This window comes from Phoca vitulina, unplaced genomic scaffold, assembly GCF_004348235.1.
Source record: "Phoca vitulina isolate PV1807 unplaced genomic scaffold, GSC_HSeal_1.0 scaffold34, whole genome shotgun sequence".
NCBI lineage: Eukaryota > Metazoa > Chordata > Mammalia > Carnivora > Phocidae > Phoca > Phoca vitulina.
Window position 1 is genome coordinate 5,519,077 of NW_022589737.1, and position 25,484 is coordinate 5,544,560.

The window sequence follows — 25,484 nt, forward strand, 5'->3', positions numbered from 1 at the left end:
TGACCTACAACAATTCCCTAATTCCTTCTTTTTAAAAAAATCTTTTATGACTTGGTATTTTTTCAGGTTAGGCCATTTGTTTAAGTGTATCTCTGAATTTGAATTTGTCTTATTGTTTTACCACGATTAGAATCAAATGACATATTTTTGGCAGAAAGACTGTGTAGAGATATTTTCTTCTTAGCACATCACATATGTCAGCTTGTCATTGTCAGTGACAGACCTCATGTTAGGCTGGTCACCTGGTTGAAGTAGCATCTGCCAGTGTTTTCCATTGCAGAGGCACCCGTTCCCTTCATCGAGGAGTCTTTTACCTGATTCACTTATTACAGTGCTTTATTATAGTTCACTTATTACAATGCTTTTGTCTTAGAGCTACGTATCTTTAGGGACACAAAGGGCCAAAGTAAGATTCATCCGTACTTTTGAAGAACACCCTTAGTTTCTTGGCATTTTGTTATTAGAACATGAGCTGCGGAGCCAGGGTGGTGCAGTTGGTTAAGCATCCAACTCTTGGTTTCGACTCAGGTCATAATCTCGGTTGTGAGATGGGGCTCTGTGCTGAGCGCAGAGTCTGCTTGAGATTCTCCCTCCCTCTACCTCTGCCCTTCCCCCATCCTCTCTAAAATAAATAAACAAATCTTGGGGAAAAAAAAAACTGATGTGGGCAGAAATAGGGAAGTAAGAGGCTAGGAATATGAACATACGTGAACTCAGAGGAATATCTGTGTGTGTCTGAGGTCACGGAATGGTGTGGGAGGGTCCTGTTCCTGTTCTACTCATCATGTGTTGCGATAGCCCTGCAACTGGACCATAAGAGATTAGAGTCTGGGAAGAGTGAGGAAAGCCCCAAGCATCACGACTGTAACGGAATGTTGAGCTCTTGTGCTGCTTGCCTGGACCTGTAACGTCCAGTTGACCTTTGAAGGTGAGAGAGGCCTGTCAGCTTATATATATTTATTTGAGATTGCTCCTGTTTACACCTGACTACATAACACTCATAATCTTCAGTGAGGAGGGTCCTTACTGTCCTGAATCATGATCAGATTTGCTCATAACAAAGCTTTCTCTTTTCCAGTGGGTGAATTTGTAAGTGATGTTCTACTAGTTCCAGAAAAGTGCCAGTTTTTCCACAAAGAGCGGATGGAGGTGTGCGAGAATCATCAGCATTGGCACACTGTAGTCAGAGAGGTAAACGAATGGATCATGTGTTGTTTTTCCTGTTAAGAGAGGAAGTAGCATTTTCTTCTAGATTTCATGATTTCATGAAATCTTTCATGATTTCAAATTGATTTTATTTTCCTTTTATCTTTTCAAAGTTTACGATTACTTGTATCTTCTAAATTAAAAATATTTGGGAGGATGTTTTTATAGGGAAATACAGTGTTGACGATCCAGCCCCTCGAGTTAAGGATGTTGAAAAGCAAGGATGCTGTCTGCGGGGTTCCCAAGGAGGCCATCCCAACCCTAGGGCCTTAGAGTAGAAATAGCCAATTATAGAAAATCGATGTCTCGACATTCATACTGATAGGATTAGATGCCATTTCATTCTTGTGGGAGGAGAAATAGCCTTTCTTATACTTGCCTTCTGTAGTTAAGTGGGATCTCTAGTCAGTTTCTTTTGTCAAATTCTGACACCATGCCCTCGCAGCGAGGAATGTAAATTATCACTGACCACCTTTAGTCAGCATTGATAAGTACTAGAAGAATTCCCTTTTTCTTAATTTCTAACTTTGGGCCTTCATTGTTTCTGGCCCAGATGATGTTTCCCCATCGCGAGTTAAGCAAAATATGTAAATCTTCTTAAAATAATAGCATCACAGCTTGTTGACAAAAAATTTGTGTCCATGAGAGAAAGCATTACATAGTGATTTGATAGGCATTTCTTTTGGATAAAGCTAATGATTGGGGACTACTTGACCAAATGTGTTAATGTTCTGATGTGGACCTCTGGGTTTCTTTTAGGCCTGTCTGACTCAGGGAATGACCTTATATCGCTACGGCATGCTGCTGCCCTGTGGGGTAGACCAGTTTCATGGCACTGAGTATGTGTGCTGCCCTCAGACAAAGATTATTGAATCTACTGTGTCGAAGGAAGAGGAGGAAGAGGAGGAGGAAGAAGAGGAGGAGGATGAAGAGGAAGACTATGATATTTACAAAAGGTAAACTCTTGTCCTGCACCTGTGAAATGGTTTTGCTGGTGGCACTGGGCTGCTGGTCCCTCCCTTTGGGTAAAATGGGCGTGCCCTTGTTTTCGCTGGAGTTGAGCCAGCTGGCATTCATTCTGGCCACAGGACTTTCTACAGGTAAATGCAGTCCCTGCCCACTAACTCCGTCCTTTTGCTGGTGTAGCTGGGCTGAGGGCTGTCGTAGCACGGTGAACTGTGAGTTGAGCTTATTTCCTGTCTCTGTTTTTGTGTTTCACAATAGGGAAGAGAACCATTGTTGTGCTGTGCACATTAAGAGTCGGTATTAACCTTCCTTTTCTGTTGTGACCTTCAGTGAATTTCCTACCGAAGCAGATTTGGAGGACTTCACAGAAGCAGCTGTGGATGAGGACGACGAGGATGAGGAGGAAGGGGAGGAGGTGGTGGAAGACCGTGATTACTATTATGACACCTTTAAAGGAGATGAGTACAATGAGGAGAACCCAACTGAACCCAGCCGCGAGGAGACGATTTCAGAAAAGGAAATTACTCACGACGTTAAAGGTAACCTGACGTAAAGCCATGACGTTAAAATCCATTTGGTAATACTTGCTTACGATTTTGGACTGCCATCCATCGCAGGTAAGTCACAGAAGGAGAGGTGGCGCTCCTGGGTGCCGACGTGAAGCCAGCTCTCCAGCACGCTGGGTGTGCCATATTAACGCTGGGGGGCCAGGCCGCTGTAGCGGCTGGAGTGGACACACTCAGGGAGGGACCCAGAATTGAATCAGAAACTCTCACTTGCATTGTAAGGACCTAACTAGAGAAGAAGGACCAGTCCAGAGACTCAGGGAGATAATGTGGTTTTCGCTTGGGCAGGATCCTTCCACATGCAGCCTGAAATGTTCTCTCCCCAAGGGGAGGCCCCCTCCTCAGTACTTCTAAAGCCCTGACCTTCTAGAATGGAGGTGACTTGGTTCTTTTCCGGAGCATGTTCCCATCTGTAGGTTGCCCGGTTTGTCCACTAGAAGATGTCTGTGCCTGGGAGGGTGGAGTTTAATGACCTACCGGCAAAGGATTTTCATCTTGCCAATTCCCAAAAAAGAGGAAAAAAAGGTTGTGACCATTCTAGAGCGACTGGCACGCAGCCTCCTGCTGACTATGTTTGAAGCCAGTTAAGCTCTGAAGAATTATTTAGGACTTAGTGTGGGGGGAATACTTAACAAGTCTAGAAGCTTTTGATGGACCTCGGAGAACGTAAAAGTGCCCACGCATGCTTCCCGGGTGCTGGAGTAGCTTTTCCTGTGGTCATCACCACCAAAGCAGCCTTTTCACCTGCACTGGGCTCCTTTGGTCCTTGACACCAGCACGTGGGACAAGTCAGGCAGACGTCTCCACTGGCCAGATCAGAAACGTGAGGCTCACGGAGCTGTGAGACGCAGAGCTCCTCCCCGTCAGTCTAGCCTCCAGACGGTGTGAGAAGTGCTGTTTTCGGTTCCTGCCGCCTTCACCGCATCAGAGCGGGCGAACGACTGCGTCCTCCCGGACGGCGGGCTGCAGGTGGTGCGTGCGCTGGCCGGGGCAGCGCCGTACCGCCGGGCTCGAGTGCGCGCGGGCGCACCCTCCTCCTGCCGCTCGCGGCCTGTAGCAGTTGTGAAGCACGTGAAGCCGCTGCCTCTGCCCTGCTGACATTCTGACCGTTTCCACACAGCTGTCTGCTCCCAGGAGGCCATGACGGGGCCCTGCCGGGCCGTGATGCCTCGTTGGTACTTCGACCTCTCCAAGGCAGAGTGCGTGCGCTTTATATATGGCGGCTGCGGAGGCAACAGGAACAATTTTGAGTCTGAGGATTATTGTATGGCTGTGTGTAAAGCGATGAGTAAGTCCCGGCGCGCGGGCTCCGCGCAGCGGCCCTGTCCTGTCCGGCGTCCTGTCCGGCGTCCTGTCCGGCGTCCTGTCTCTCTCCCGGCCGTCCTCGTGACCGCATCTGTGTAGTGCTCCCTGCCGACGCAGGGGCTTGCTGTCCGGCGTTTCTCCCCTCCTCTTTGTGCTTTCTAGATCTAGGCTTTGCTTTCCTGTTGGCAGTCGCGAGCCCAGTTCTGTATGTCCCATGCTCACCGTGGGTCTGGTGGCGGTGGCGGTGGCGGTTGGTGGTGTGTCCCCTCCCCGGCACAGCGGGGGAGCCCAGGGGCTGGGTCTTTCGCACCCCGCCTCGTCATCTGTGGGCTCCCTGAGCGCTTCTGTGTTGGTTGGGACGGCAGCCTTGCCCTTGGCCGTGTGCGGTGGAAAGGTGCAGAGCGGTGAGCACAGCGGCCATGAGTTGTGCCCATTCTCATCTCTGGGCTTTTTCCTCTCGTTCTCGTCTTTGAGCTGCCCTGTCGCCCAGCCCCATGGTGCTAAGGGGGACGACACTTCTTCCAAGAAGCGACCTTAGGAACACTTCCTCTGAGAGTGCAGAATACCGCAGTGTCTTGCTTTAGGCACTCTAGGGAGCGGGCTGAGCAGCTGCGGGGTAGTAACTGTTTCTCCGGCGTTCTGGCAGCGCGGCCTCACGTGGAGCTTTAGGAAGTGAAAGAATTCTAGTTCGTGTGTCCTTTGGTCACAGAGGAAATTCAGCGGTTCAGCTGAGTTGGGTTCACTTAGCCACGGGTAGGAGAACGTTTGCTTTTCTCCGTGGTTACTCCCTTCCCTTTTTAAGGCCCCCTTTCTCTTACCTTGCCATGCTAGCCCATGCGTTTGGAAAATCCTCACTCAGGCGAGGCTCTCACTTCTTGGTTCTGATTCTGGAACTCGTTAGAGTAAGGAGTTGCTGGCCGTTCCTGGTTTTTGCTCCTAAGCTTTTGATGGCTTTTCATTCGAATACCTTCACGTTCCTCTCTCCTCCCCCCACCAAAAGATGTTTTAAATCTTGATATGATACGGTCTGCTTTTAGCACCTCCACTCCAGCCGCTGCTCTGTGGAAAAGCCGTATTTAGTAGGAATAATTGAAAGTGTGGGAACAGTATGAGTCCTTAGGGAACTTTGGTGGCAGAAACTTTTTTTTATTCAGGAAAGATATAGAGACAGAAATTATTGGGATATTTCCTGCTTTGTAAAATTACTTAAACTAAGGTGCAACAACACATGATTTGGGGGTGAAGCCTGAGGAATCAGGGGTCATTAAGGATCTCCCTGAATACGGAGAGGGAGTTGTTCCCCAAAGGATCACATAGGTAGTGCTGTAAGCTGTGACGGAATGGCTTGCTCTCCAGAGCATTAATGGTTCTGCAGTCTGCAAACTTGTAGTTTCCCAGTGCTTATGGTAGGGAAGACTTGCCGCAGAGAAGCATGGTGTTCATGTACTTGTGGGTCCCCGGCTTGAGTGCTTTAAGAGCCTAGAAGCGTCACTGTGCCACTGGTTCAGTTTGTGCCCCTCCTTGAAGGGGGTCAGAGGCGGGCAAATGTGCTGGTTTCTTGAGCTGGTTGTTTTCACATGGACAGAAGGATGTGGTTCTAGGTCTGGGTCCCATCGTATTTTCAGAAGCAGCGCTCTGGGGCCAATAGGCCTTTACCTTTTGTTCCCAGGAGGTGGAGGCAGCTTGTGTTTTGTATTATCTTTATCCAGCCCAGTGATAGGAACCAAAGACTGTCTCCAGTACATAAGCCTTTAAGCTGCAGACGTGCTGCTGATGGCCGCGGGCTTATTGGCACCGATGGACTTCAGGGCTTTGAAATTCTCCCGGCTGAACTTTGGAGTATCATGGGGAATGTGGTTTGTGAAGCTGTATATTCTAATTTAGTTAATCTGAAAATTGGCTGTGGTGATCCTATTTAAACTTAGGTAGGAGCCAAATATTCTTGACAAGATTTTAGTTGCAGCTTTTAGGTTTAAAGCTAAGGAAAAGATGCTTTGGCGGAAGAACTTTAGAGTGGCTGACTAATTTGTAGTTACATTTGTCAGTTATACAGTTATTTTAGTGTTGTGTTACAGCTACACAGTTCTGAAAATTAGGTGACTTTATTTCTGAATTGAAATTTATTGGGTTTTGGTATTGGCTCTCCACTTAGCTCTAATATCATACAGCAAGTTGTACAAGCAAGTTTTATGTCCTTCCTCCCTGGCTTGGGAAACTGGGAGTGAACTGGGCTAATCAGTTTTTCATAGGCATTTCTTAAGGGGTCAGGTAGGTAAACTTGTCATCTCAAACCTTTCTTTTATGAGGTTAAGCTCCCTGGTGCAGCTATTCACTTGCCTGGGGCCAGTAAGCCCTTAATGCTTGACTAGCAGGGAGGAGTGTTTTCTCTAATGGGTTTGCTCTCTGGGCGATGGCCTGGTAAGGCCAGTGAGTGCCATGGGTTGAAACGCCCAAAGTATCTTCACACTCTGTGGTACGTCCTTGTCAAATACAGCAACTTAGTGTTGTCCCTCTTATCCTTGGTCTTGGGGGTGGGGCTAAGACTTTTTCAGTCATATTGACAACTAAAAAATTAGAGCTAAGCAGCTTGGACTTTCTCTACGCAGTCTCTGTGCAAAGACCATTCAGCCCTAAAGTTCCTTTCAAAATGGAGAATTTGGGGAGGTGCCTTTGCAGGTCTGATATCTGCCCTTGTCCTTGGCTAGAAGCGATCAGTGACAGCAATAAATAATTAGATTTTACTTTTTAAGATTTCAGGAACTGAGGGAAGGTATAGAGGATTTCTTTTCCTTTCCCTGAAGTCCTAAGTAGGTACCAAAGATACCAGGGGGCAGGGACTGGCCTGGTGGCCGAATGTCACGTAAGGAAGATGGAGCACTGTGATCTGACCAGGTGGAGTCTTGGCAGACAGGAGCACCTTGTCCTGGGAGCACGGTGCGAGGCAAACTAGTGTGTCCCGCAGGTCCTCAGCTCGGTCTTCTTCCTAGGGCTCAGTGAGCTTTCCGTGTTGGGCCTGACCCCCAGAGGGAAACCCTCTTGTCATTTCATTTCAGTTCCCCCAACTCCTCTGCCAACCAATGATGTCGATGTGTATTTTGAGACCTCTGCAGATGATAATGAGCACGCTCGTTTCCAGAAGGCTAAGGAGCAGCTGGAAATACGGCACCGCAACCGGATGGACAGGGTAAACTTGGTGCTTCCTTATGCTCCTGGTGTTTGGCGTTGGGTAATAGCGTTTTCATAGCTGAAGAAAAGGGACACTGCCCCCCCTCGCCAGATTGTCATGCTGTGTTAGGATAGGTGAGGTGTGAGAGTTTATTTAGCAGGGCTGTATTCTGGGCGAGCCTAGCTCCCCCCCGCCCCCGGATAATATAATACTCTCTGAGTGCTTACCGTGTTCAGACTCTGCAGAGCACTTCCTATAACCGTTACGTCCTTGTTATTTTTCTTTGCTATTAACTAGCTTTTAAAATTTTTTTATATTAAGGAGGGAAACTTTATGTAACTGTTGTAAACAGAAAGCTAGTATCTTTTGCCAATAGAACAGGTAACTGTAAAAATAGATGAAAGCAAACCTGTATTAACATATTTTAGCTAGATACTGTTGCCTGCTGAAGCTTCTGAGTCTTGGGATGCTGGTGTTTTGGTTTTTTTTTTCCCCTGAGATTTATTTATTTGACAGAGCAAGAGAGGTAGAGCAGCAGAGGGAGAGGGAGAACCAGGCTCCCTGCTGAGCAAGGAGCCTGACTCCCAGGACCCTGAGATCATGACCTGAGCCGAAGGCAGATGCTTAACCAACTGAGCCACCCACGCGCCCCTCAGGATGCTTTCTTAAAAGAGTTATAAGGCTTAGAGCAACATTGAGCACCGTAGTGCAGCTTTCTCCTAGAGTTACTTAGGAAGATTGAAAGAAAATTGAAAAGAATTTCTTGTTAGGTCTGAGTACCACCTAAAATCTCACACATCACCTGTGCTGGGCTTATACTTCGGGGAATGTTTATTGTTCTCTTTTATCCACAACAGTTCTGAGAAATAGGTATGAAACATGCCCCCCCGCTCCCCCCCGCCCCCCGCCCCTTGTTTTAGTGTGTGAGGAGGCTAAGGCACAAAGACTTTTAAATAACTTGCCCCGGGTTATAGAGAACATGGAGGTCATGGAATTGAGGCTCTGTTTGGGGATGGTCGTGGTCCAGGACCTTCTGAGACAGTAATTCTGTGAACAAGCTTAAATAGCCCTGAGCTCGTGAGGGGTCATATGATGCGATTTCCATTTGCAGTTTCCTGTATTAGATTTCAGGGCCTGGCGGTATTGTTAGAAAATGGGGGGATTGTTTCAGAGATGATTCTCTGGTGCTAGTGGCTTTGACCCTTTGTTCTAGGTAAAGAAAGAATGGGAAGAGGCTGAGCTTCAGGCCAAGAACCTCCCGAAAGCAGAGAGACAGACTCTCATTCAGGTAAGATGCATTCTCTAGGGACAGAGCCAGACTCCCAGGAAATTAGAGTTTGACACTTTCTTTCAGTCAAGAGCTTATGTTACAGGGAAGTTTTAACTGGCCTGCTTTTTTTTTTGTTTGTTTTTTTCCTCACCTCCAAACTGGCATTCTCTAGAATTGATCACCTTTAGTAGAAGGAAAGCAAACAAACTAGAGTGTACCTAGTTCATGCCAGGAAGCAACCTTAGCTGGCTATGTTTGTTAATTCTGCTTTCCTGGCAAAAATCCTAAGTCATTTTCATTCTTAGGCTGTGACTTGTTTTTCAGCAGTACTGACTTCTTTTTTTTTTTTTTCCCCCTCTCTCTCTCTCTCTCTCTCTCTCATTTTTATTTATTTTTTTAAAGATTTCACTTATTTATTTGACAGAGACCGCGAGAGAGGGGGAGTGGGAGAGAGAGAAGCAGGCTTCCCGCTGAGCAGGGAGCTCACTGTGGGGCTCGATCCCAGGACCCTGGGATCATGACCTGAGCCAAAGGCAGACGCCTAACGACTGAGCTACCCAGGCGCCCCTTTTCTATCTTAAAGTATTTATTTGAGAGAGAGAGTGAGAGCATGTGCGTGAGTGTGTGTGAGTTGGGGGAGGGGCAGAGGGAATCTTTAAGCAGACTCCCTATTGAGCGCAGAGCCCAAGGGTGAGTGCGTGGGTGGGGGCTCCATCTCAAGACCCATGAGATCGTGACCTGAGCCAAGACCACGAGTCTGACACAGCCGGCTGAGCCACCCAGGCGCCTCCTGAATTCTTTTTTTGCAGACTTCTTCAGACGTGGAAAGGCAGACAATAAGACACTCTGATACCAGTTCATCTCTAACTTTGCAAGAATGTAACATTAGAATTGTAGCAGCAGCTGGGTGCCCCTTGAATAGAAGAGTGTTGCTAGGAATAGGGATAGCAGTTTGTAAGACCGATTTGGGTTTCATAAAGCAAATTATGATTCACTGAAATCTATCTTCTCGTGATGTTAATACTTTATCGGGACACCTTTTCCTTTTTATCAATCACCTAGAAAATCTAAGAGTGTTAATTTCTACATAGCCAATGCATCCTGTGCAGGGAAATTTAGTTCCACAGCCTGAAACTTTACTTTTAAACCTGGCCAGGTACTTCACAGATAACTTACCCTTCAGGACTTCGGTGTGAATGACTCAGCGTAACTTACCACATTACTGGGATATGTTTCAAAATATAGTTCCTGTTGGTGTGTCTCGGGATTTGGAAGTGGGCACCTTTGCTAAGTATTGAAAGGACAGCATCCCTTCTCTTGCAGGGCACATTGGGAAAGCCCACCTTGGGCTCATAACACTAGTGATTTCAGTGACGGAAGTGCTAATTCGGACTCCGACGCTCAGATTTAACATGCTCTCAATTAGATAAGGACGTAATTTTTCCAACAGCAATCAGATAGAGTGTACTTGGATCTTACCCTTGCTCCACTCTTCTGACCCCATTATCGACTCGCACGGGCTCTGGGCCGGAGAGGCAGCACCGCGGTCTCAGGCTGTTTGCTTAGACTTCCTCCAGGCACCACGAATTACCTGTCGGTCCTGCTTTCTCGGTTTAGCACTTCCAAGCTATGGTTAAAGCCTTGGAGAAGGAGGCAGCCAGCGAGAAGCAGCAGCTGGTGGAAACCCACCTGGCTAGAGTGGAAGCTATGCTGAACGACCGCCGCCGAATGGCTCTGGAGAATTACCTGGCCGCCTTGCAGTCCGACCCCCCGCGGGTGAGTGCTGTGCGGAGCCCAGTCACTGGTGAACGCTGTCCTGGGGGTTGCCTGCTCTAACGTAGGCTATGTGTAGAACCAACGGATGAGGACACACAGGTCAGCAAAAAAGATTCCATTTCTATGACAAGTTCTGGCGAGGCTGGAGGAGGTAAGGAAAGAAGAGTAGGGAGGAAGAGGTATTATGTTCTAGTATGTGCTTAGGTCACCGTAGCATCACACTTTCTGCTTGCATATGCCTCCTGTGATAATGGAAGTATCTTACCTCACGATATTGGTTGGTAGTTACTCAATTATTGAATCTTTGTAGTAGCTTTACTTTCAAAGATTAAAAACCTGTCTTTCAAAGCTTTTGCACTCAATTCTGTTCTAAATAAGGTTATGAAAAGGGTAAAGGAACTTACATCGAAGCCCTTTGCGCTAGTGACCTCATACTTCTTTATCCCTTAACTCTAACCTGCCTTGCTTTGAGGGGATGGAAAGTATTGGAAAGTAGGATATTAGTATCCTTCTTAAGTGAGCAAGTAAAAGTCTTTTCTGGGTGACACAGGGGCTGCCTACCTTGTAATTAAGGTGTCCGACACTGTTAACCCAGGGGAGAGGACAGAATGAGTGGGAACATACTGTTGGTTATAGCTTTGGAGCTTAGTTTTTGGTTACTTTCTGTAGAAAGGTAGTTTCTTGCTACTGGGTAAGCTAAAAGCTTTAAAAAGCATAGCTTTCATCCTTACGCCTGGCTGGGCTTTACATTCTTAGGTGAGTGTTTTCAAGCTTTGCTTTCCTGCCTGTTTTCATTCTGTAGTCTCTGGATCTTAAAACTACTGTTCTCTCTTGCAGCCTCATCGCATTCTCCAGGCCTTGCGGCGTTATGTCCGCGCTGAGAACAAAGATCGCCTGCATACCATCCGTCATTACCAGCATGTGTTGGCTGTTGACCCAGAAAAGGCAGCCCAGATGAAATCCCAGGTACGCTAAACAGAGTAGGAATTGCGGCGGGAGAGTGTCTCTAGCGGGGAGACTCTGCTTTGACCAGTGGTTGGGCAGTGCTGATAGTTGTGCTTGGAAAATGATAAATGGTTTCCGAAGACATTATGAGGTTACAAGAGTTGGTTTGTGCAAAGATATGATTTTTAAAAAATACCTTCCCCGTACTTTCTTCTATTAAATCATTTCTATTTAAAAGAGTTTCTGGAAGTTTAGAAATGCATGATCATATTGAAGAGCTAAGTCAGTTTCTCAGTCTTTTTTTTATATCCGTTTATTTCTGTTTTCAGGTACCACCAGAATGAATATTTGAAGTCTTTTTCTAGGCAACTATATCAAGCAGTTCTTAAAAATTATTTTGTTTTGTACATTGAGACAGACACTGGTACCTTCCTGGGTTTGTTCCTTTACAGTCTGGAGAGGTTCATTTCTGGACCCTCTTAATTTCGGTATCGTCCATCTGTTAACTCTCAAAACGTTTTACTCTCTTGTATTTGTATAAAAGAAGCCTTGCCTGCAAGACTGCTGGCTTCCTTGTAAACCAGCAAGTCTAATAGCTTAGCCTGTTGGTTTTCCTAGAGGGCCTTGTCAGGACACAACTGATCTTAATTTCCTCCCATATTTTAAATGTCGTGCTACGCTGATTGTCCAGTGTCCATGGGATGCACTTAGCCTCGAGGACACTTGCCTATCTCCTCAGGGACTCCCCTCCCAGCCTCTTGCCGAGTGTGTCTTAGGATTGCAAGGCAATCTGCCCGGAAGTCTTAGGAGTCTTGCAACTGAGGTGGCTGCTCCCCTGGTTCAGAAGTTGGCTGAACCTGCTGTGTAGACAGTGCCTGCTGTCTACGTGCCCAACTCGGCACTAGCATCTGACCTTGCAAAATGGAATCCCTTGTGTACCCTTGAGCAACTCACCATCAATGTAGTATTAATTATAGTACTATAAAGATGAAGAATAACTACCCTTTTTTTTTTTTTTTTTTAAGATTTTATTTATTTGTGAGAGAGAGAATGAGAGACAGAGAACACGAGAGGGAGGAGGGTCAGAGGGAGAAGCAGACTCCCTGCTGAGCAGGGAGCCCAATGTGGGACTCGATCCCAGGACTCCAGGATCATGACCTGAGCCGAAGGCAGTCGCTTAACCAACTGAGCCACCCAGGCGCCCAATATAACTACCCTTTTAAACATACAGAGTTGATCTAGCAGTCGGATGTTTGGGAGAACGAGAAGAGTGGGAGAATGTGGACAGGGGTGGCTCTGGGGACCGTGGGAGGCATGTGGTATGGGTCTGGAGCTCAACGCTTTGCTTTGAGCTGGTTGGAGTAGAAGAGAAGGCGGAAGGCCAAGTCCTGGAGTAGCTTCCAGGAAGTGTAGGTGGAACAATGCATCCACCTTGACGGGGGCTAGGTTTTTCAGGTCTACTTGGTTTTTTGAAAACAAAAACAAAAAACATGACTTTTTTTTTTTTCCTCCCAGATTTTTTGTGGAAAAACTAGATTATAACGTAGATCACGTAGTATTTTACAGAAGAGCCATTTTTATATGGTGTGAGAGTAGAAGGAAAGGAGAGACCTTGATCAGTGTATCGACAACTAGGGAATGAGTTGCCTGCCAGCAAGATCGCGGTGCTGCAGCGGACCGCTCCCTTCTTAGCAGATCTGGGGGAAACCCAGCTCCCCCGGCATGATAGTTGCTGCGTGCTCTAAGCCCTTAGTTCTAGTGGAACTTGGCTGCTGAATTACATGAACTTTTGCATGTTCCCCGTTATCTACACTTTAGAAAGTGCTGACTATGTTCAGCCAATGGCAGTTGGCGTGTTTGGTCTGGGGTGTGAGTGGTGTGGTGCCCTTCCCCCTCATCCTGTAGCTCAGGGCTCACCGTGAAGACACGGATGTCCAGTATTCCACCCTGCGGCTCTTGTTTCTCCTGGGGGCATATGAACGGTCTTCAGTCAAATGGCTCCTTAATTCATCTGAAGTATAACAGCCTCCACACACGCGTGAAGACTGGGGGTGGTGCATTTTCACTTTGCATTTGCATTCTCTCTCTAAGGCACTTACTCTTGTGCTTTCCCATCAATTTACTTGATTGAAAGAATGGCAAATATAAAATTAAATTGCTTTCATCCCTGTTTTTAAAGGTCAGAGAGGCATCAATCTACAGTAAAAGCATCTTTCCATTTAATTTTTTTTTTCCATTTTGACCATGTTAATGGCTTCAAGCCCACATAATTAATCCATGGGCTTAGAGCACCCTCTTTAGGACGAGTGTGGTAACTGCAAGTGTAACCATCCTGAATTAGCCTGTGAGCTACTACACAAGGCCTCACTGTGGCCTTGGGGTGGATGTTAGCCCACGTCACCTTTCATTTCCACCCCAAAAAAGCTTTAAAAGGGACCAGTTTTGATGGCTTTTTTCCTTTTTAAAAAATATGAACAACCTAGAACTGTTGCATTCAGAGAAGGTGTAGTGAACTACAGAAGATAGATGGTAGGTAAGTCTTTATCACCCCTTAAAATCAGGTTTACTTATACCTCGGTGTAAATATTGGAAGGAATACTAATTCAGTTAAATATGAATAAACTTGTTCTGTTATTCACCATGATAATCATTTCAAGCAATTACTTCACTAAGCAAATCCATGAATGGCCCCCTCTCCATGCAAATCTACTTTTTAGCCAGTGATTTCATTCTCTTTTTACACCATCTAATCTGACCAGTGGTTAAAATTGACTCATTCCATCTTTCACTCAGCAAAACCTTACCGAGTATCTGGCATTGTATAAATTAGGGTTCCTTTACTCTCGATTAGTATAGTTGCTAAGTGCCTTGTATAAAAATCAAATCAATAACTGCCTAGTGAAAGTTTTTAAATTAAATTTTCTTCTAACTCCGAGCACTGTCTGGATAAATTCTCAGATCACCAAGGGGTATTACACACAATCTGAACATACTCCTTGACATCAGCGCCCCTCCCCACCCCCCACATCGGAGGCTTCGTTTCTGTGGTCTCAGTTACCCACGGGTCAGCTGTGGCCCAGAAGCGAATGATCCTCCTGATGTGTCGTCAGGAGGTCAGTAGGATCCTAACTTTGTGTCCCAGGGCCTCTGTCATCCCCGTACTTCATCTCCTCATGTAGCATTTTCTCATCTGTCCTCATCACTAGGAGAAGGGTGAGTACAGTGCGGGAGGGTATTTTGAGGGAGAGACCCCATTAAATCACTTTATTATAGTATAATTGTTCCATCTTATTATTAGTTACTGTTACTCTCTTACTGTGCCTAGCTTGTAAGTTGAGCTTTATCATAGGTATGTATGCACAGGAAGAAGACCCAGTATGCATGGGGCTCAGTACTGTCTGCAGTTTCAGGCGTCCAGTGGAGGTCTTAGAACGTAGGCCCCACAGAGAAGGGGAGGACTGTTGTACTGCAGTGGTCAGCAAATAAGGGTGGGGTGGATGCATTTCCTCTGGCCAGCTGCTTTGCTGGACTCTGTAGAGAATATGCTTTTTCAGCTGATCTTTGCGGAAGTGTGTGTCTGCAAGTTTCCTCCGGGCCTGGCTCTGTTGGTAACAAGGCCTCTCCACCGTACTGTACCTCCAGGTGATGACCCATCTCCATGTGATTGAAGAAAGAAGGAACCAGAGCCTCTCCCTGCTCTACAAAGTACCTTACGTAGCCCAGGAAATCCAAGAGGAAATTGGTGGGTGCTGTGTTTGTATCGCGGTCCAGTGGGACTTCTGGCTGAGGCTCGGGGGTGGCAGAGTGCACGATTAGAGAAGTCGGGACAGCCAGGGCCAGGAAGCTGGGCATTAGCACGCCGGGGTGTAAGTCTCGAATTCACTGGAGCTCATGTGGCAAGGTCAAGGAGTAACCCAGGACAGATGTACTGGCTGTGAGCCATGGAGCCTTGAGTTTCTTGACCTTTACTCTGTGACCGGAAGAAAAACTCTAAGGTGTGAAATTGCAAGGGACCAGGGGAACTTCCTGTTGCCCTTTTGCCCCTTAATTCCTGATGCATTTCAAGGCGCCTGCTTTACACACCTTCTCACTTCTCCTCCCTCTTCTGCTCTTCACCTGCTTCATTTATTTGGCAAATATTTATCGTGGCTACTGTGTGTCACAGAGTAAAACGGTGTGTGAGCAGGCATATATCCTGGAAATCAGGTTACAGTAGGGGAATCAGGAGAATAAGACAAGGAGTGCCACGGGGTGGGGGTGGGGCGGACGGACAGGGTGGACCCGTGGAGAGTGGCTGGGTGGTCAGGAGGGCCGTCTCGGGCACAGTGACCTGAGATCCGCATGACGGGAAGGAGCCTCCCATGCAGAGATCACGAGGGGGAAACACTGAGCACAGGGAATGGCCGCTGCAGCTGCCTGAAGTTCAAGTCGAGTGGACACATTTGAGTAGATCAGTGTGGCGAGAACACAGTGGGGGAAAAGGGGCCAAAGAAGTTGGCAGAGGCCAGTTCAGAGATTTTAGCAAAAGCAAGGAGTTTGGGTTTTATTCTAGGAAAATGGGAAGCCGTTAGAGGGTTTTAAACTAGGGAGTGACTAGATCTGTATTATGCTTTAAAAAAGAACAGGAATTAAAAAAAAAAAAAGTCCTTGGCTGCTGTGTGCTATTAAAATTACAAACCTGCCAGGAAGCCATTATAAACATCAGGCGAGAAACGCTGGTAGTGGGCCCTGTGGTGGTCGTGGAGGAAATAAAGAGGTGAGGGCTGTAGGGCATGTCTCAGAGGAAGGGTGAGCAGGGGGTGCCGCTGGCTCGGGTGCCGGGGGTGTGAGGGACAGGAAAGCACCGAGGGCAGTGCCCAGGCCTTCCCACCATCCGCAGCAGCGTGGACGGTGGTGCCCCACTTCCCTGAGGAAAAGCAGAGAAAACAGAAGTTGCTGCTGGACATGAAGTGGGTCCGGGCAGTAGATAGGAGGTACAGTTTGCGGGGTCATTGAAAAATGTCTGCCGTGGGAAGAAACCACTGAGCCCCAGAGCGGGCTCATAAAGGAGAGAGGCGTGCCGGGGCCGGGGCTCTGCGGTGCTGTGGAATCGGGGCTGTAGCTAGGAGGCAGTTGTCCACTGCACCGCGAGCTGGCGAGGTGCTCGCCGCAGCAGGCCTCACGTTCTGTAATGACCCGAGTGAGCCTCGTTTGCGCTGGTGGGCCTTCTGAAAGCCGGCTCCCTGCCGTGTGTCTGTCTTTGTCAGACGAGCTGCTGCAAGAGCAGCGAGCCGACACGGACCAGCTCACTGCCTCTATGTCCGAGACCCCCGTGGACGTCCGGGTGAGCTCCGAAGAGAGTGATGAGACCCTGCCGTTCCGCCCCTTCCATCCCTTCCCGTCCTTACCTGAGAACGAAGGTGTGTATGCGTGGGGGGTGTGGGGGGGTGGTTAGAAACCCGAAGGGAGCCTTTGGGACCTGGGTTGTGGCAGGGGGGCTGTGCTCCTGGTGACAGCTGGGCAGGGGTTCACTGAGCACCTACTGTGTGCAGGCACCGTGCCGCCGGCTTCAGGATCCCCATGAGGTCAGTAATACCCTCCCACTTCATAGATGCTTTGTGTGAAACCCTCTCTTTTTCCTGGTCCTGTCAGCTGCCTCCACAGAGTGTGTGACTCCTGGCACGTGGACGTCACTCTCCTGCTTAAATAGCACTTCCGTGTTATGTGAGGTCATCAGCTTTTCATAGCAAGCGAGGGGGGCAGGCAGTGGGGAGGCTACAGAGATGGCTTGACTTGTTCAAGGTGACACGTCTGGTACTGGGGGGGTGAGGGGGTGGGCGGGATCAGAAGTCCTGTCCCTCTGACTCCCGGTCTGGCATGCTTCCTTCTATTCCCTTGCTGGTTCTCGGTGTCTAAAAGGATCTTTGAAAGCTGTGGGTCTGCACCAGAAATAAACAAGCTGCTGAGCCCGCTGCCCTGAGACCGGGGTGTGGAATCCGTTTCTATTTATTTGTTTGCTGCTGATGGCGGTGACGGGGGAAATAGTGGCCACAACCACGGAGTCCTCATATGCCGCTCTAGCTAAGCCTGGTGCACGGCTGCTCTCCTTGAGTCCTCAAGAAAGCCCTCTTACGTGGGTCCTGGGGCCTGCCCTCATTTGAGCATTCCACGATGTAAAGAGTTAAGTGTCTGCCCCGGGTCACGTAGCTTGTAGGTGGAGAGTAAGGATTTGAACCCCTGCAGTCTTGGGTACAGTCACCTGCCCCTGGCCAGATACAGCAGTGCTGGAACAGAGACCGGCTGAGCGGGGACCCTGGGGGGCACCCAGCTTCACCTTCAGACCTTAACAGAATGCCTTCTGAACTAGTTACCCCAGAAGCACCAGCTCAGTTTGGGTGACCCTGCGATACTCAAACAGAATCTGAGAAAGGAGCCAGATACCACTTCGTTCCTAAAACCCGCACTTCCAAACGCCAGACTTCCATGGGCCTGTAGGGTGGCCATGCTTACACACCTTGTTTGGGGTGGGGGCATCTCGGACAGGTTTGAACGAGGACCCTGTCCCCTTGTCAGAAAACCACAGTCGATAGATACTGCCTTTGTTTTTATTATTTCCTGAGAGAAGTAACTTTGTGGGCTCAGCTGAAGAATTTGGGAATCTCCCAAAATTTCCCCCAAAGACCCAAGGCAGACCTGTTTTTTTCTCTCCTGCCTTCCAGTCCGTATGCTCTGGATCTTACCTGCTGGTTTGTTTATGGGATATTTCAGGCATGTCTTTAAGGAAGAAAACTTTCTGTTCACATTATAGAGAAATTCTAAGATAGGAATTTCAAAAGAAGCCATTTTCTTTCTTAATCTCCTTTTTGTGCTATTTTTTTTTTTTTTTTTTTTTTATTGTTTTCCTTTCTGCTAGACACTCAGCCGGAGTTGTACCACCCAATGAAAAAAGGTTGGTCTGTCAAAGATGTTCCCTTTAAAGACCTCATTCCTTTTCACTTCCCCCATGTGTCGGGAGTTTCATTTTCTGTGTCATACCATCACCTGAGATTTTCCCACCTCATTTCTTCAGACATGGCTGTGAGTGGAACCAGAGTAGCCCTGTGTCCTGCACGTAGGATCCAGTGTCTGTGGTATTGGTGATAAGGTGGCCATCCTGAACTTACCTTCTGGATGTCCAGAGAATACAGATATTTTATGAAACATTTCGTCTGGGTAGATTTTTAAATGCATATCCAACTTAAACCGGTTGGCTGGAATTGCTCATGTATTTGAAGATATGCTGGGTGCGCCTGGCTGGCTCGGTCAGTAGAGCTCTCGACTCTTGATCTTCAGGTTGTGAGTTCAAACCCCACATTAGCTGTAGAGTCTACTTTAAAATCTTTTTAAAAAATTAAAATATGCTTGATTTAGGGGCAGGTAGAGAGTCGTTTTCTTTGACCTCTTCCCCCTCCCCCCCCGCCCCATGCTGCTCCCATTACATCTTTCCCTTTCCTTTTAGCCGCGCCTGACCCTTTGTTGATGCCCACTTGTCTCCTGTCTGGAGTTGTAGCAACTCCTCAAAAGCTTAGAAGCTGATGGATGGAAAGGTTGTGACAGGTGAACTCTTGCTGCATGGTAGTGAGTGTCCAAGCTTCAGAACAGGCTAGGACTCTGTGAGCACTGTGCTGAGGGCCTCACGTGCTTGGTTTCATTTAATGCACTGAGCACACCTCATGGTCGGGTTTTTCGCTCTCTCAGACAGATTAGGTGGTTGAAGAAGCCTCAGGCTGCATGATTTGCTCAGTCATGACTTTGAGAAATGGAGGAATCCGGATTTGAACCCAGCTCCTTTGTCTTCAAAGCCCGTGCTGTTTCTGTTCCATACAATGCTGCTGAATTTCCCCAGCTTGTTGGGTAGTGCGCCGTCCTAGGGTCAGTGTGTCCTTAGTGTGTGTGTTATGAGCCCAGTGTACTGGCTCTGGCAGACTTTGGGTGGACCGGGCGGTGGTCTCTAAGAATTTGATGTTGTGGTTTTTGCCACAGCTTTGGCTCAGAACATGAGAGTGCAGTTCGAATCTTGTAAAAGTCATGTATATGTAAATGCTTGATTTGGTTCTACTTGAATATGCCTCTTCTTGGAGATGACGGAGTTCCCTTTCCTCTGAACAGTAGTACATCTTAGGTATTTGTAGATAGAGATGAATTTCCTAGAAATTTACCTGGTTTTCATCCTCATACCTGTCGTTCCTAGTTGGAATAATTTAAACGTGAATTTTTGTTCTCTTAACGTCACTTGTTTATGCCTCTGTAAAACCAAAGTGGTTTTGGTCAGTGTTTAAGAAAACATGTGGGTTATACCACCAAAGGAGTATGATTACAGTCTAGACTAGTAGTAGGATTTAAAATTAGTTGGTTCAGTGCCACGTTACTTTTCAAATAGGATCGTGCCCTGTGACCTTTAAAGTCTGGAGGAGGAGAGAGGGAGTGATGGAAGGATTAGAATTTACTAGGCTTGCTCATCCGCATCCATGCTGAGACAGCACCTCTCCAGATTCCTCTTTCTCCAATAGTCAGTGTGCAGTAATACTGTTTCAGTGGCCTTTTGAGACTACAAAAGGCAGCCCTGACTTAACTCACCCTAGAATCGAGTTGTGAAGTTCCTCTTTGAAGTGAATGTTTCAGGAAAAACCAGCATTATTTTTGGCTGCCTTCTAATGAGTGAACGCAGTAGCTAGCCCTCGTGATCGGCCCCCGTGGTAGCTGTTACTCATGGCTCCACGTCAAGAATGAGTCTGGTTGTGAGCTGTGCTGTGGCTGGACCTAGTGTCACTGTCGGCAAGCCCAGGGACAGCAGTGCTTGGCATGTACTTCTGTTTGAGTCTTCCTCACATGCAGGTGGTCCCCTTAGAATGCTGAGTGTGCTGTCAGGGTGATCTATTTATAGAAGGTTCAAATCACAGACATTTATATAGAACTGTGTATCTTATTATTCACAAAAAACTGGTAGGAGAGCTAGGAGTCCCATGCTTTTTGAAGCTAGAAATAAGGAGGATGGCTTGTCACTTCTCCTCTGCCTGGGTTCGTGCTGGCTTCAGTCACGCCACATCTTCGGATACTGTCATTTGGGGATGCCACGCACAGGTGACGTTAGCTCAGGTGACGTCTGACCTTGACAAGAGGAGTGTGGCTAGTCTTGTTCAACATGTAGAACAGTGCCTTCCACCCTCGTGTTACAATTCTCCCTGTCTGTGGAATGCCTCTTTCCTGTTCATTTTCTAATCCCCATCGAAGATGTGACATCTGTGATCTAAGCCCTCAGAGGGTGACAGGCTAGTGGGAGACAGAGAAGAAGACGAATGAGGATAAACAAGGATTTTAAGTGCTGTAAGCTGGGAATGTCTCCCAAGAGGAGCTGCAGCTCGAAGGACAAGGTCCTTCGTCAGGCAAGGAGGGTATTTCAGGTGGACAGAATTGTCTGTGGAATAAAATATGATGCCCGAGGCAGATGTGCAGATTCATTGCTGGTATGATGGTTCGTCCATCCAAAGGGAGCCCAGGATGTTGAAGAACCGGGTTGTGGGATAATAGGTGCTTGGTAATATCCCAGAAGGGTATTACATGTTTTTCTGTGCTAGAATGCCTTTGGACGCCACTTCTGTTTACCTTAAACATTCTTTTCTGAAGGCTGGCATTCCATTTTTCCAAGTTGGATATAAGTAAGCACTCTCTCTTCCTCCATTATACCCATCGGTCCTCTGAAAAACGCCTGTACCATTCATCCTTCTAGAGCACAGTGCATTCCCAGAAATGGGAACAAAGTAGCATATCATCTAGCCTGGGTGGGCGGTGGGGGTGGGGAGGTGATCAGCGAGGGCTCCTCGGCGCTCAGGAGGGAGTTTACTGTTTCTGTGAGGTTGGCATGAGGCCGGCCCAGCCTGGGAAACACTCAGCTGTGCTCTCTCTCCAACACAGGATCTGGAGTGGGAGAGCAGGATGGAGGGCTGATCGGTGCTGAGGAGAAAGTGATTAACAGTAAGAATAAAGTGGATGAAAATATGGTGAGCCATTTCTCCCTTCTGCCCTACCCTGTTTTAATTTTGAGACTAATTAGCATGAGTGGCATTGTTCTAGATGCTTTCCAGATGAACCTCCATGTGTTCCTTTTCCATATGGTGGTAGATGGGTCGGCTCCAACTACTCCCACAAATTGGTTGTATTGTTTAGCATCTGGGTATGAGAAGGAATACAGAATCATTTCTCAGCAGTGGCTCCTCTCTTGCTATACAGTGGGGGAAATATATTTGCAACTGAAGATAGGGATAAAATATGGGAGGCCATTTTCAAGTGAATATAGAGATTTAGTAACTTGAAATTGGAGTAGAGTCGACTTTGACTCTTCTCTTGCTTTAGGTTTGTGCCTACTATTATTATTCTACAAGCACTTTTTTGTCACTGATATTTCTGGATTCTCCTCAACTGAGTTCGATACTTGAACATGACTTCTTGGGAGTCTGTCCTGAAATGTCTCTCCATAATGGTTACCTAAAGGAACATGCAGGCGAGAGCCTTGAGGGGCCAGCTGTGACAGAGTAACCGTGTGTCCACACTGGCCAGCTCCTCTAGGGGTTTGGTGAGTGGATTTAGAACGTGCCGAACTGCTTGGTTAGTGGGTATCCTCAGGTGTCCGCTTCCTTCCAGCAAATAATAAATGGAGTAGAAAAGAAGCGGTTCCATTTGTACTGAAGGTCCCCCTTCCACCCAGTTGCTGACCTTTTCATACCGTTTCAGGTCATCGACGAGACTCTGGACGTTAAGGAAATGATCTTCAACGCCGAGAGGGTCGGCGGCCTGGAGGCAGAACCGGTGCGTGTTCAGCTCCAGAACCCAGCTACCAGGGTTCGTGGAGCTCTTTCCATTTCAAGTGGAAAACAGAGAGATGCCCAGCGTCTCAAGTTACCAAAGGCCCCCGTCCCCATTTTTCCACACGTTTGGATAAGAAAGCTAAAATTAGGATCTCCGTGGAGATTGGGAAAAGTGGGAGTTCTCCTTATGGGGATGGTTACTTGGAAGGCAGGATCTTGGAGCTCCCTGGGTTTCAGGGTCGTGACTCTCCAGGAGCTAGGCCCTCGTGGAGTGCATGTCTCCCGCTGTGCAGTCACCGAGACCTTGTCGCACGTCTGCTCTGTTACTGTAGGAATCCGTGGGGCCCCTGCGGGAGGACTTCAGTCTGAGCAGCAGTGCCCTCATTGGGCTGTTGGTCATTGCGGTGGCCATCGCCACGGTCATCGTCATCAGCCTGGTGATGCTGAGGAAGAGACAGTATGGCACCATCAGCCATGGGATCGTGGAGGTGAGTAGGCCTTGTGCTGTGGCCCCGAGCTGGGGATGGCTCGCTCTGTGCTGTCAGGGTTATGGCGTGCAGACATCTCAACTTCCTGGGTGTCGCGCTTCAGTTAAAGTAGTCACTGGGTTATCAGGTCATGTTTTGGAAGTCCGCCCCAACTGAATTATGTCGGCCCTGTCACATTTTAACATTAATTTGGGCCTTTGACTGTGAATGTGAGGAAAACATAAGAGCGTTTTATGCTGCAGAGGATGAAAACTTTGCTCAGATTATTTCCTTGGTGTTTCCTTCTTTCCAGTATGTTTAGGTATTTGGGAATGAGGACTGTCGATACCCTTCTTTGTTTTTGTTGCTGATTTTTTTTTTTTAAGATTTTTTTTTATTTATTTGACAGAGAGAGAGACACAGCGAGAGAGGGAACACAAGCAGGGGGAGTGAGAGAGGGAGAAGCAGGCTTCCTGCTGAGCAGGGAGCCGGATGCGGGGCTTGATCCCAGGACCCTGGGACCATGACCTGAGCCGAAGGCAGACGCTTAATGACTGAGCCACCTAGGCGTCCCAATAGTCTTTTTTTAATGGGAAAAAAGCAACAGGAAATTTAGAGCCAGAGCAGACTGTTTCGGTTCCGTCTTCTGCTGATTCATAATTAGAATTGCTTACGACTCATTTTGAGGTAGGTGATGGGAATGTCCAGAGTTTCTTGGTTCCAGAAAATGAATACAATAAGGAATATGATGTGCCCTGGAAAATTAGTTCAGATGTGTGTCTTAGTGACTTGGTTTCACCTCCTGCTAGACACTGCCTAGTAGTAGAATTTCTGAGCTGGAAAAGACCCACAGATCACGTGGTCCCAGTTCTGATTTTACGAGAGGGTCGGCGGCCTGGAGGCAGAACCGGTGCGTGTTCAGCTCCAGAACCCAGCTACCAGGGTTCGTGGAGCTCTTTCCATTTCAAGTGGAAAACAGAGAGATGCCCGGCTGTCCCAAATAAGACATGGTAGGCGCCGTGGTGCTAGGAAGTTCAGTTCACTCTTTCCTTTAACTTGGACTCTACTTTTACGACTCCAGCTTTCAGAAGCCTCTTTGGCCCCCTTCTTTTCTTCCTCCTCCTCCCCCAGTGTCCTCACCACTGGCTCTCGTTTGGTCTACCTGGTGGCAGTTGGACACCAGCTAGACTTTGGTTCCCAGGGGATTGCGCAGCAAACGGCTTCGGTGTTGCGATCTGTGCAGTGATCTTCCGTCTTCGTTCCTCCAGGTTGACCCAATGCTCACCCCAGAGGAGCGTCACCTGAACAAGATGCAGAACCATGGCTACGAAAACCCCACCTACAAATACCTGGAGCAGATGCAGATCTAAGCGGAAGGGAGCGCAAGGCGCCACCCAGTGGAGCGGGCGCTGCAGGTGGGCCCGGAGATGGCGGTCCGGTGTTTTGGGTCAACTCCTGAGCAGCAGTTGCGCCCGGAGGATTTCGTTCGGACCTCCTGGATCATTAAGACTCTAAAGTACTACTGTAGAATCACAATTTCCATTCTTTTAAATGGGTGAAAATGTTAATATAACAATATATGATATATAAACCTTAAATGAAATGAAAAAAATGATCTATTGCAGATATTTGACTGATGTAGTTTTCTTTTTTTAAATTAATCAGAAATCCCACTTCTATTGTATTGTCTTACATATGCTCTCTGTAAATGGACAGTGTTGGTTTTCGGTGATGGACTGTATGTGCAGGCCGTCCCAGCTGCATTGTATAAACCACTCCTTAAGGCTCATTCACTGTCCTGGTTTTTCTTAGGAAAAAAAGAAGAAGAAACTAAGGCAGTATTCCCTTTTTAAATGAGCTAGCTTTCAGGAAGTTGCCCAGAAACTAAATGTAATAGGGAACCGTCATTGACCACTCAAGCACATCATGAGACCCTCGCAGAATCATGTTAAAGGACCAGTTTCTTGGAAGCCTGGTGTTCCCAGTGCTGGGCACCTTGGTGTCACCCAGGAGGCTGAAAGCATTTGCGTTCGGCAGCTTTTAGCAAGCCTACCGTATACAGATTAGGGCAGCCACTCCTGCTTTCCTTCTAAATCCAGTTCTTCCATGGAAATTAGCCTGTAGTTTATATAGGAGGTCCTTCCACTGTCTGCCGTTGACTTACTGTAGCTTTTTACTACTCACTTCCCTTTCCAGTCACGTCCACACGTACTGTCTTTTCCTCTTTGGACAGCCCCCCCCCTCCCGCCCCAGCACTGACCCTCCTCCCTCCCCGTTGTACCCTGACTTCCCTGCCCGCCCCCTCCCTCAGCTGCTCAGAGAAGACCGCAGTAGGGGGTGCCACACGCCCAGGAGAGAGGTGGGGGGCTGGCTTTTATGTGCAAGGAGGATACTCCATGTTGTACACGAAATGCTCTGTAGACACCGTGGAAAGCTTTGGAGATTTTGTTTCCTTCACCTGAGTCTTTGTGATGCTTGTATAGTTGGTGATGCTCACAGTTTTTTCTTTTTCTTCTGTTGTTCTTTCTTTTCCTTTCATTCTTTTTCTTTATTTTATTTTAGTCGGAAGGTTCTGGTAACCTGTGGTGTATTTTTTTCTATTTCCCTGTGACCTTTTTTTTTTTTTTCCTTCTTCTTCCTCCCCTTTACCTTATCCATGTGTCTTCCCACTATGCACAGATAAACTTCACCTACAAACTCCTTAATCTGATCTGTGGAGAATGTACAGTTGAAACACATCAATAAATACTTTAACTTCCACCAAGACTCCTTGTTTCATTGGCGTGGCGTTAGTCCCTGGTGATGGCTGTAACCCTCCTGCCTTTCCTAGAAGGTTCCCAGCTGCACCACAGGGACAGGAATCTGGCCACTCAAGCAAGTTGGCTCTTAGGCTTGAATTCTTTTGTTCTTAAATTTTTTTTAAAAAGATTTTATTCATCCATTTGACAGAGACACAGCGAGAGGGGAACACAAGCAGGGGGAGTGGGAGAGGGAGAA

The 25,484-nt window shown here is 47.5% G+C and overlaps 1 protein-coding gene across 4 annotated transcripts in view; it reads left to right on the forward strand.

Moving 5' to 3' along the window:
* The window catches only part of APLP2 (amyloid beta precursor like protein 2), an 86,597-nt gene extending 61,350 nt beyond the window's left edge, over positions 1-25,247 (forward strand). The window contains exons 4-18 of one of the 4 annotated variants that reach the window (XM_032426147.1): positions 1,079-1,191; positions 1,966-2,162; positions 2,503-2,711; positions 3,859-4,026; positions 7,097-7,227; positions 8,423-8,497; positions 10,097-10,255; positions 11,093-11,221; positions 14,843-14,942; positions 16,447-16,599; positions 18,093-18,128; positions 21,131-21,216; positions 21,947-22,021; positions 22,353-22,508; positions 23,756-25,247. In XM_032426147.1, the coding sequence (XP_032282038.1) occupies positions 1,079-1,191; positions 1,966-2,162; positions 2,503-2,711; positions 3,859-4,026; positions 7,097-7,227; positions 8,423-8,497; positions 10,097-10,255; positions 11,093-11,221; positions 14,843-14,942; positions 16,447-16,599; positions 18,093-18,128; positions 21,131-21,216; positions 21,947-22,021; positions 22,353-22,508; positions 23,756-23,857 (1,889 nt within the window). In that variant the 3' untranslated portion in view covers positions 23,858-25,247. The remainder of the gene's footprint in view (positions 1-1,078; positions 1,192-1,965; positions 2,163-2,502; positions 2,712-3,858; positions 4,027-7,096; positions 7,228-8,422; positions 8,498-10,096; positions 10,256-11,092; positions 11,222-14,842; positions 14,943-16,446; positions 16,600-18,092; positions 18,129-21,130; positions 21,217-21,946; positions 22,022-22,352; positions 22,509-23,755) is intronic. The other 3 variants (XM_032426149.1, XM_032426150.1, XM_032426151.1) reach the window with 3 other exon arrangements.
* The last annotated feature ends 237 nt before the right edge of the window (positions 25,248-25,484 follow it).